General features: G+C 38.0%; 1 protein-coding gene across 1 annotated transcript; it reads right to left on the bottom strand.

Annotated features, from left to right (window-relative positions):
* Nucleotides 1–270: 270 nt before the first annotated feature.
* On the bottom strand, nt 271–10,752 carry LOC115456366 (lymphocyte antigen 75). Its single transcript, XM_030185389.1, has 6 exons — nt 10,656–10,752; nt 5,966–6,079; nt 5,038–5,175; nt 4,227–4,421; nt 2,654–2,905; nt 271–521 (listed from the first exon to the last, which is right to left on the bottom strand). The coding sequence occupies exons 1-6, from the start codon at nt 10,705–10,707 to the stop codon at nt 343–345; spliced, it is 930 nt and encodes a 309-aa protein (XP_030041249.1). The 5' UTR covers nt 10,708–10,752; the 3' UTR covers nt 271–342.
* Nucleotides 10,753–12,110: the final 1,358 nt, after the last annotated feature.

Below are 12,110 nucleotides of genomic sequence, written 5' to 3'. Positions count from 1 at the left end.
TAAAACTTAATGCTGTTAACTATGAATAATTTATTGGTTTTACAGAGCCTACGATTAGGGACAACTAATTTATTTTTATTTCTGGTATTTAGACTATGCGAGTGACTGTTTTTAATAAAAGTACTGAGGTTTTTACGGATGTACATTATATTTTTAAAAAATTATACGGCTGTCAAGGTCAGAAAGGCAAAGAAACCAAAAAAGCAAGCTCGGGATGGAAGGAGGGATCATAACACTGCAGTCTTTATGGTCACAGTCTTCTAAACGTCGAGAACAAATAAAAATGCGAATACTTGTTTTATTCCGTTGTCTAAAATCCGCATAAACATAAGAAATCATTATTTAAACATTGTTCGGAACAGGTACTATGTTGTTGGGGTGCTTCTCGCATACAAAAGGGGCGTGTTTGCCCAACGTGTCGTCCAGTTGTCCTGTGCGGGTCATGCTACCGTAATATTCTGCGTAGCTGTTTGGCGCCCCGTTGGTCCAATTCGCGAAGCCAGCTTGTTCCAGCGATTGCCCTATAATAATAAATTCAAATTATATTTATTGTGGTACACAGGTAGGATTAAGGTTACAGAACAGCTATGACCCGCTATAATAGCATACAACAATTTAACATTCTAGAGAAGACAGAATACATTCTATACATTAACATCATAAGATAATAGTTCAAACAGTAATAATTTGTCATGCAGAAATTTAAATAATTTATTTTTATAGTCACTAATGTCTTTTAAATCTCTTATTGGTTTTGGCAATTTGTTATATATGTCAGGAATAAAGTGAAATACACTTTTATGGAATAATGCCGTTTTATGCGGTGTAAATATCATTTTGTTATTACGTTTGACACAATTGCTAAAATTAAAAAGGTGTGTATTCATTTTAGCTTAAATTGCACACTCAAATATACTTAGTCTGGCCATAAATACTGTTACACTTAATTATAAAAAAATATTACATTTGAATTTCGAATCTGTCATTTTTATACGATTGTTCATTGTGTTTTCTCATTTTGGCGCCAATACATTGTAAAATATTTTGCGATATTAAAATGGTGTGGGGTGATAAAGAGAACCGAATCGCTGTGATAGCATTACACAAAGTAGGTATGGAGCCAAATGCAATTTTTAAAACTCTCCATACACTTGGTATTAGTAAAATGTTTGTGTACCGGGCTATTAATAGGTACAATGAGACCTCCTCTGTTTGTGACAGAAAAGATCTGGCCGTCCACGTAGTGTTCGTACGAAAAAGGTGGTCAAAGCAGTAAGGGAAAGAATTCGAAGAAATCCTGTCCGAAAGCAAAAGATTTTATCTCGGGAAATGAAGATAGCACCTAGAACCATGTCGCGTATTTTAAAAGATGACTTAGGACTTGCAGCCTATAAGAGACGCACTGGCCATTTCTTAACTGATAATTTAAAGAAGAATAGGGTGGTAAAATCGAAACAACTACTGAAGCGGTACGCAAAGGGAGGTCACAGAAAAATTTTGTTTACGGATGAGAAAATTTTTACAATTGAGCAACATTTTAACAAACAAAATGACCGTATTTATGCTCAAAGCTCTAAGGAAGCTTCCCAATTAGTCGACAGAGTGCAACGTGGACATTATCCGACTTCAGTGATGGTTTGGTGGGGTGTTAGCTATGAAGGAGTGACTGAGCCATATTTTTGTGAAAAAGGTATCAAAACATCGGCACAAGTGTATCAAGATACCATTCTTGAGAAGGTAGTTAAGCCCCTTAACATCACCATGTTCAATAACCAAGTATGGTCCTTCCAGCAAGACTCGGCGCCGGGTCATAAAGCTCGGTCCACGCAGTCTTGGTTGGAATCGAACGTTTCGGACTTCATCAGAGCTGAAGACTGGCCGTCGTCTAGTCCCGATCTTAATCCGCTGGATTATGATTTGTGGTCAGTTTTAGAGAGTACAGCTTGCTCTAAACGCCATGATAATTTGGAGTCCCTAAAACAATCTATACGATTGGCAGTGAAGAATTTTCCCATGGAAAGAGTGCGTGCTTCTATTGATAACTGGCCTCATCGTTTAAAGGACTGTATTGCAGCCAATGGAGACCACTTCGAATAAGCTTTTTATATTTTTAATTGTTTTATATTTATGTATTAAACTGACACACTGTAAAAGTAATAAATGTTATTTGCAGTTAACAATTTTCTTTTTTCTTTATTACAATATTTATGGCAAGACTAGGTACATAAACGGAAGAGATGATTGTACTGCATCTGGCCAGATAGATAGAGCTTAAAAGAAAAGTTGGATATGACCAAAGACATTAAACAGTATAGTTTGTTACAGACCGGACTTCAAGGCCACATTTTTGCCCCAAATTGATTACCAATTGGTAATAAGTCGCTGTCTTATTTGAAATGTCCGTGTGACAAACCACAGCGTCCATCGACATTAATAAAAAAGTAACATATTTACCGAAAATTCGCTAATACACATATTAAAAATGTGCAAGTTATGATGAGAAAAAATATGAAGTATTTTACATTGATATTTTGCTAATTCAGGGTAGATTGGGTAACCATGACAAGCGCAAATGTTTATATGACTAGCTTCCCAATGTCAGCTCTATAATCTTAGAACTCTTTGATATTATAGTTTGATGTAAGAACTTTACCATTGATAGTCCTCCAGACATTGGACGAATTCCACACTTGAAAACCAAGATGCACGACTCCTGTATGACCTCTCTTGATAGTCGGAGGTGGATATTTAGCGAAGAGTTCCTTGACGACGTTAGCCTCCGCGGCGCTGTTTATGACGGCCAGCTGCCCACCTTCAGCATCACACGTCATGTACGCCAGGGTCCATGGCAGGGAGTACTTGTGGAACTTGTAGCAGTGGCCTGTTCTCTTATCTAGCTTATAATCTGCAAGTGATGGTTCAAACATAATAATATAATATAATAATATCAGCCCTGTATTATATACTTGCCCACTGCTAAGCACGGGCCTCCTCTACTACTGAGAGGAATTAGACCTTAGTTCACCACGCTGGCCTAGTGCGGATTGGTAGACTTCACACACTTTCGAAATTCCTATAGAGAACTTTTAGATGTGTAGGTTTTCTCACGATGTTTTCCTTCACCGTTAAAGCGAACGATAAATTCACAAAGAATACACACATGATTTTAGAAAAGTCAGAGGTGTGTGCCCTTGAGATTTGAACCTGTGGACATTGTCCTGGCAGTCCGTTCCACACCCAAATAGGCTATCGCCGCTTGCATTGCAGTCGATTTTAAATAAAACATTCTTCGCAGAAAAGAATCGGTGAGTCCCCGTAGAGCCATGATTGTGTGAGTGGGTCCATATACCCATTTACGCAATCTTGCGCTGCCGAACTTCAAGAGAGGAATATAAGTAGTGAAGAATTTATTGCTTTGAATGACATAACGAGCTTGCCGTTCGCCTGATGGTAAGCGACACGACCGCCCATAAACAGTAAAAACATCACCCAACACCTTGAATTACAAAGTATTGTTTGGTATTCTACTGTACTCGTCATCTTGAGGCATGAGATGTTAAGACTTATTATGTCCAGTTACGCTGGCTACAATGTCCTTCAAACCGGAACACAACAGTGACTACACACTGCTGCTTGGCGGAAGAAATAGAATTGGCCAGTATCTTAATGACTACGAAATGCAACAGCGAAGCCGTGACTTTACGTCTACAGAAATTGTATTTAATTCAACTGTTTATCTTTCATTTGCACGTGCAGTAGTAACATATTATGCCGGTCATATGGGCATATCTAGTGATCTCAAGCCTCTCCGACAAGTTATTAGGCTCCTTCTTTTGATGATCGATGTTCAGCGCCCTCCCATCATCTACCGTGTAGTGTTCATCACTAATTGGTTACTTGCATCGATATAGATGTACTAAACTAGATTTGGCGTTCCGAACAACATTGTATTCAATTGAATAGAACTGTTATCTATTCAAACTGATTTTAGTATGGTGTCAATATTGATGCTTGTGGCTGTTTACAGAGTGGCGCTCATAATAAAAAAACTCTTGTCTAAGTGCAAACTTGGATGTGAATAAAAATATTAGTGAAATAAGTGAAATTATTTTTTCAAGTGAATAAATAGATTATAACAGTGACGTTTTGGTTGCCATTTCAGTTCAGATTTTGAACAAATAGTTTATATCGACCTTCGTGTCTATAGAATATACGTCAATGGTTACCTGTGTCTGTGGTCCCACACTCGTTGCTGCCCAGTTTAGCAGTTTGGTTCTTGTAGCACATGTAGGGGAGATCGTCACTACAGCTCCCAGCAACGAGTCCCGTTTGAGGCAGAAGACGCGCGCACTGCGGTCCTGAGCTGTACTCCTCGGAGAACATATCGCGCGTTCGAATTGGCATCGCTGACAAGGGTACTCCTGGAAACTCTTATAGTTTAAAACCAGAAATCGTGCATAATCTCAGATAGGTGTAAGTGATTGCATCTACCATGAAGGTAATACCAAAATCATGGCTGTTTTTCGGCTTGTGATAAAGGTGAATCAATGTTTGAAAGGAAGCGGGATATTTTATAGCTTGGGTTGTTTAAACGACTGCCTTGGTGGCGTAGTTGTACTGTATACGCGCTCTGAAGTCCTGGGTTCGAATCCTGGGTCGGGCATAGTGATATTTGGGTTTTTCTGCTTAGTATCAGCCTGGAGTGTGGAATTTGTGCTCTATATAGCGATAAGCTCGCCCCCATTACACCAACGGACAGAACACACTTGGCGAAGTGGGTGCTCTGGTTGCGCCTCTGCATTCCCCTACGGGGATAAATGCGTAATGTCGTGTGATTTGGGTTTTTTCAGTAACACATCAACAAAGATAGATATCATTCCAGTTATTTGTCAGGTAGATGATGGAATCAATCCTGAATGACCGATTCTCGATGTAGTTTAAGACGACATATGCTCATCAGAGACCCGTCACAAAATTCAACGTTATCTGATCAATATTCTTTTATTTTTTACTTGTACTATATTCTATTGATCTTACCTTCTATGCTGTTATAAATTACGGGTACTACTAAATTGTTGACCCCAGTGTACACGCCAGTGGTAGGCTCGTTTTTATGAACAATGATTTGCATCACATCACTGACATCCACATTTATAGGTGATGCTAAAACTGCCCCTGAAATAAGTTTTTTTTAGCAATTAATAAGGTAACGAACAATTCACTCGCCTGATTGAGAAACGACTTCTCAACCACCATAAACTTTGAATTACAGCACTGGCAACTGGAATTGTACTGCGCCTGTGACCTTAAGAGGATAAACATGAGGTGATAAGTCCCATAATATTCAGTAATTACACTGGCTACTATATCCATCACAGAAGAAGAAAGGAAGGATAACATAAGAGGGCTTGCACAGTATTGATTGGCTGCAGAAATCGACATTGAGATGGCATGTTTTTTGTTTTTTTTTCTTGTGTTTATTGTGGAATGAGAGACACGAGTCGCTGTAGAGTGTATGTATATGTATGTATATGTGGCCGGCAGAGGGTAGAGCCTCTTTATTGAATACGAAATTACGATGTTTCCTTCACTGCCCATAATACTTTGCCGGTGTTATGGGTAGTGAAGGAAACCTTTTCATCCGCCCTTCAGATGGCAGCTACCTAGGGTTCTCGTATATGAGAGGCCTACCACCTCATAAATGCTTGTATAAACATCAGCTGGACTACCATCTCGTCGGGGCGAGCCATTTAGTATATCGTCGCTGTCATTTAAAAATGTATGTTTAAAATACTATGTTTCAGGAAACACAAAAAAATATCCAAAAAAAAACAAATTGTACACACATGAGCATTTTTTTAAAAATCAAACATACGAAATTTAGTTACGACAGCAACGATGCGTCTCTATTCCTATGAATACAGAATATGTCACGTCGACCTCTCATCTCTAAGTGATAAGTTACCTTCCAAACTGCACATGAGTCGCGCATCGTGCCACTTCGCGGGCACCTTGTGGAACTTGAACCAGCCGCCAGCTGATGCATGGTATTCGTAGTCGGGGCGAAATTCATTGCTTCCTAAAAAAAAAACACATTATAGTGTACTAGCGACCCGCCCCGGCTTCGCACGGGTGCAATGCTGATTCTAAATACACTACAGAAAAACTGTGAACGTTGTATATAAAAACATAGCGGCCCGCTCTGGCTTCGCACGGGTATAACATAACAAAATAACAGTATTTTTCCACTATTTAATGTATGTCATTATACATATAAACCTTCCTCTTGAATCACTCTATCTATTAAAAAAAACCGCATCAAAATCCGTTGCGTTGTTTTAAAGATTTAAGCATACAAAGGGACAGACAAAGCGACTTTGTTTTATACTATGTAGTGATACCCCAGCGTGGTGGACTAAGGCCTAATCCCTCTCAGTAGCATAGGAGGCCCGTGCTCAGCAGTGGGCAAGTATATAATACAGGGCTGATATTATTATTATTATAGTGTATACCAGTGGAGAAGGAAGAAATTTTACAAAAGTTAACTCGAGGCAAAAAACAAATGCCTTAGTATATCGCAGCCAATTTATCAGAAAAGACAAAGTAAACCTTAAAGGGAAGACGGTAAGATTAAATTTGTATGGCCGTTTCGCCACTGGTGTATACTGGTTTGTTCATTGCGTACATTCTGAACGATCGGCCGGCGATCGAAATCCGATATGGAATGTCAAATTTTTGTTGCGTTACGCATTTGTTTCTCTTGCCTTAGCTCCGTCTCCTTTCTCGTTCCCACTCATTTGTTTAAAACTGGACGTGCACTGGTAGTTCTGGTTTTATATTTGTTTTATCATTTACCATCAGGCTACTTAGTAGATTATCAATTGCTATATTATCGCACTGCTGTAAGATCTCTACTACTGAGATGGATTAGGCGTTACTCCACCTTTGGCTAGTGAAGGTCTGTAGATTTCAAAAATTCTGATTTCACAAACCCTCAAAATCTTTATAGACCGTACTGGAATCCGAAAAAAACTTTAAGTATTGATTTATTACATTTATAGAGACTTTCCCGCCCTCACACCCACCACTACAACTCCTGCAAGCCAGGATCAGCAGTGGCACGCATTTTGTGACACCGAGCAGCGAAGCTCGGCGAGTCTCAGGGAAAACTAATATGTCATTATCCCGCAACGAAATTAATCAAACAGAAAAAATAGGGAGGAGTTGGAAATATTAATTGTCCACTTCCCTCCAGAGCAATGCGGGTGACAAAATCATGATGTAAGGAGGCGATTTAACCTCAAGGATAGGGACGTTTACAACTAGATAAGCTAGTTATAAAGCACCACGGATAAAATTAAATGAAAGGGTCCTATCACATGAGCTGTTAGATTTGATTACAATAGGCATGGCAAAAACGCCGGAAAGCACGGAAATTCCGTCTAGTCTCAACAAGGTCCATGTAGTATACAACCCCAGATGTTATTTGCATACTGTTTAACATGATGTTGCGCTCTTCATGCCAGAGACCACACTCCCAAAGTACGTGATGAGCAGATTGTTCAACCTCGTAACCAGGTGTAGAGCATGGGCACGCAGGAGAATCAACCAGCCTAAATGAGAACAGTTTACCCTTAAAATTACCATGGCCGGTAAGAAATTGCGATACACAGTAATCTATTTCTAGCCAAGTTTTAATTAGGCGATCGCGAACGTACGGAAAGTATTTATATAAATGACGCCCTTTCGAAGACGAGTCCCACCTACATTGCCATTCATTTAATAACTCGTTGTGTACATCAGTGTGCGTTTTAAATAGTCTATCGATTCTTAAGAGCTCGCGAGACGTAAGAAACTTTTTATCCATATCCTCTCTGGTTGAGTAATACATAGCGGCGCGACGCTGTACCTCAAATCGACAGGGAGTACACCCGCGAGGACAGGCAAAGCTTCTGTACTAACAGTTCTATACGCCTTGCACAAGAATATCAACGCCAATCGTTGACTCTGGAGCAGTTTCCTGCGCACAGCACCGATAGTTGCCCTATCGGCCCATACAGGTGATCCGTATGTAATGCAAGCTAAATAAGTCGCTCCATAGATGATTTTTGAGCGTAGTGAAAGACAGTCCCCACGTTGAGGTCGATATCCTTGTCAAGGCGTAAAAGTTACGTTTTGATTTTTCCCCGACGTTTTTATATGCTCTAGAAAGGAAAAATTTCGTTCTAAAATCAAACCTAAATAACAAACCGATTCTTTCCTTTTTACAACAATATTATTAAATTTTATTCGCGGCGGTGATTTTAATATACCTTTTAAAAGCAGTTGGAACGTTTTGTGAGGTGCGAATGTAAGGCGATTTCTTTCACCCCATTCAGATATTAATTGTAAACACGTATCCGCCAAACTTTCAAGCCCCGATCTACTATTAGATTCTATTAGTAAGAGGCCGTCATCCGCATATCCGGTTAAAGTGCATCCTACAGGTAAGGGAATTGAAAGAAAATCATCGAAGCTCAAATTCCATAAATAAGGACCTACAACTGAGCCTTGTGGACATCCCATACTCAGCGACTTCGACACGGCATGGTGGCCGAGTTTCAGTTTGGATGTTCCGTACGAGAAGTATGAGTAAATTAGGGAATATATATTCCTATAGCAGCCTCGTATTTTTAACTTAAGAAGTATCATAGGCCACCAAGCATTGTCGAAGGCACCGGAGATGTCTAAGAAGATACCGAGTACATATTTATTACATTTACAATACTATTGGAATATGTTTTGATTCATCAAGCAAATATAAGAATAAAAATAAATTTAACAAAAAATTAAACCGCCTTCAAAAACCACTCAAAACCAAAAAATAATTTCATATAACAAGTATATATTGGATACCAATTTTGGAGTCGGTGCCTAATTAAAATTGCTAGTTAGCTATATTTGTTGCATAGTCCATCTATGAGCTAAATTTCTTTCTAATCAATTAAAAGGAGTAGGTTTGCGTGTACTACAACACACACAGTGAAAGGTGTAATACCAAGCACATGTATGGTGTTTCATCTTTTTATTTCCTCTTTTCTCGAGGCAGGGAGTGTAATACACCTACATTTGACCAGCTATATGTAACAGGGGAAGAATTTGGGTAGTGTACAGTTCACAAATTTTAAATATTTCCTTAATAGCTTCCACTTGCTGTGCTGCGGCGACGTGTTTATCTCCGGTAACGATCTGACTTGCTGACTTTGTACGCTGGCAGCACATTGTTTTCGTATATTCGTTAATGTATTTATCTAGCTTAACTAGCAATTTTAATTAGGCACCGACTCCAAAATTGGTATCCAATATATACTTGTTATGTGAAATTATTTTTTGGTTTTGAGTGGTTTTTGAAGGCGGTTTAATTTTTTGTTAAAATTACTTTGATTTTTTGCTTTTTTGTGTTAGTAAAAAATAGACCGTCTCAATGGCATAGTTGTGTTTCGCTCACGATACGACTATCGCGCTGAGGAGTTACACCTCTGAGTACCACTGAAAAGGGGAAAAGGTGTGATGCTATATATATGTATGTATGTAAGAAGTAGATTCAAGCAAACCTAACGCAAAAACACAACTGATATTATTTAACTCACAGTACAACTATCGCGCTGTGGTGTTACACCTCTGCCTACCCCTGAAAAGGGGAAAAGGTGTGATGCTATATATATGTATGTATGTAAGAAGTAGAGTCAACTAAACCCAACGCAAAAACACAACTAATGTGTTTCGCTCGCAGTACGACTATCGCGCTCAAATGTTACACCTCTGCCTACCCCTGAAAAGGGGAAAAGGTGTGATGCTATATATATGTATGTAAGAAGTAGATTCAAGCAAACCTAACGCAAAAACACAACTGATATATTTCGATCATACTATAACTATTGCGCTGAGGTGTTACATCTCTGCCTACCCCTAAAAAGGGGAAAAGGTGTGATGCTATATACATATATGTATGTATGTAAGAAGTAGAGTCAATTAAACCCAACCCAAAAACACAACTGATATGTTTCACACACAGTACGACTATCGCGATGAAATGTTACGCCTCTGCCTACCCCTGACACGGGGAAAAGATGTTATGCTATATGTATAAGTATGTGAGAAGTACAGTCAACCAAACTCAATGCAAAAAACATAACTAAATAAGTCACAGGAAAGCTAAATTCGCGATTTCGTTTTCTTGGACGACATAATTATTCTAGTTTTTTTAATTTTAAAACAAAACTACCGAAGCGATCTTAAAAAAAAATTTATGGGACCAATCTGGAGAGAAATTCTTTCGAATAAAAAAAGAATTTTCCAAATCGGTTCATAAATGAGCGAGTTCTGAGGTAAGAAACATACAAAAAAAAAAAAAAAAGAAAAATCACGTCGAATTGATAACCTCCTCCTTTTTTTTGAAGTCGGTTAAAAAATATCTTCCCGTGACTTAATAGACAGGCTTAATAGGAAGGCAGTCTTCGAAACGTCGGAAAAACATAAAAAACCTCGATAAAATCCAAAAAACTTTTTTATATCACATTCGTGTAAACATATGAAATCATTATTTATTTTCAAGACAATAAACGTGAAATAACGACCAAGCTCCTTAAACAAAGATTAAAAAAAACGTGACTCACCATTAACAATTAATGCAGCAATAAACAAAACAATTGCGGGTAACACTTCCATTGCGAATAAATGATATTCGAATCAATCATCATATATTTATAGCTATTGCTAATATAATACTAATATTAGCATGTTTACAATACACGTTGTTAATTAATATACCTAATTTGACATATATCATTTATCCTTAACGTGACCAATTTGATTCTTACTCAAACTGGGACAAATATATACTCAAATGACGACGAAAAATAAATCCAAGAAATTATCTATCTATGTATTATAAAACAAACATCCGTTTTCTATCTGTCAGTATGTTATCGACTTTTTCAAAATCTACTGATCGGATTTTTATGAAAATTGGTATGGAGGTAGTTTAAGACCCTGGGAAGGTTGTAGGATACTTTTTGTCCCGGGAAAATATATAGCGGGACTTTTATACCGGGAAACTCTTTCACACAGACCGAGCCGCGAGCAAAAGCTAGTATAATGTAATCGTATTTTTTCCATATCGTGATTTGCAAGTTTTTAATGCGCATGTTAACATATTTTCTGTAAATATGTTATTTTTGTGTTAATATCTAAGGACGCAGTGACTTCTTGTGACACGGACATTTCAAATAAGACAAATACGTATAACCAATATGAAATCCAATGTCTTAATTTTTTTAAGTACTTAGTGTTGGGTGGAAAAACGGGACTATCCTGATCGAAGTAGGAAGTGTGGTCACCTTAGTAGTCATGCTTATTTATCCGCAATATTTATTCCAGGAAGGTTTACATACTAATAACTCCGAATTAGGTATATGATTTAAATTAATTGGCAATTACAAGATTAAATAATATAAATAATTTTATCATGTATTAACTAGTAGCTGTTGTTTGCCACTCCGCCCGCATAAAGCTTATTTGGGATAAAAGTCCACCTTTAAATTTTCCCGGGGTAAAATGGAGCCTATATTATAGAACAGAACTCTAGCAATACATCGGTGAAAACTGCATTCAATTCCATGCAGAAGTTTTTGCGTGATTCGTGTACAAACATTCACACAGGCAAAATATATTAAAAACCATTTTGGCTTCTGTTGCTTTAATAAAGACCACCCGTATTAGTTTTTCTTTATTATCTCAAGTAAAAATACTAAAAGCTATTTTGGCTTCTATTGCTCTTATAAATATAATAGTTTTTCTTCAATATCTATAATGTAACGACAACTGCCTGTTACAATTTCATTAAGTATATGTAAAGATAGCTTTTGTCTGCGGCTGCGCCTGCATGAAAAAATCATTTTATAATATAAGAATATTTGTTGAGTCCTCTAGCTCCCTCTTCTATACACGAAAGCGAAGAACGTGATCATTTCAATTTTAGACCGCAGACTTAAACTGTGGCGGTACAATTAGTATACACCGCCATCTCGTGAACATCGATGGAACTGCGAGCCGACCGATATGGTATTGAC

The sequence above is a fragment of the Manduca sexta genome, chromosome 2, assembly GCF_014839805.1.
Source record: "Manduca sexta isolate Smith_Timp_Sample1 chromosome 2, JHU_Msex_v1.0, whole genome shotgun sequence".
Lineage (NCBI taxonomy): Eukaryota > Metazoa > Arthropoda > Insecta > Lepidoptera > Sphingidae > Manduca > Manduca sexta.
The sequence above is the reverse complement of the archived record's forward strand: the minus strand, read 5'-3'. Positions and strand labels throughout refer to the sequence as shown.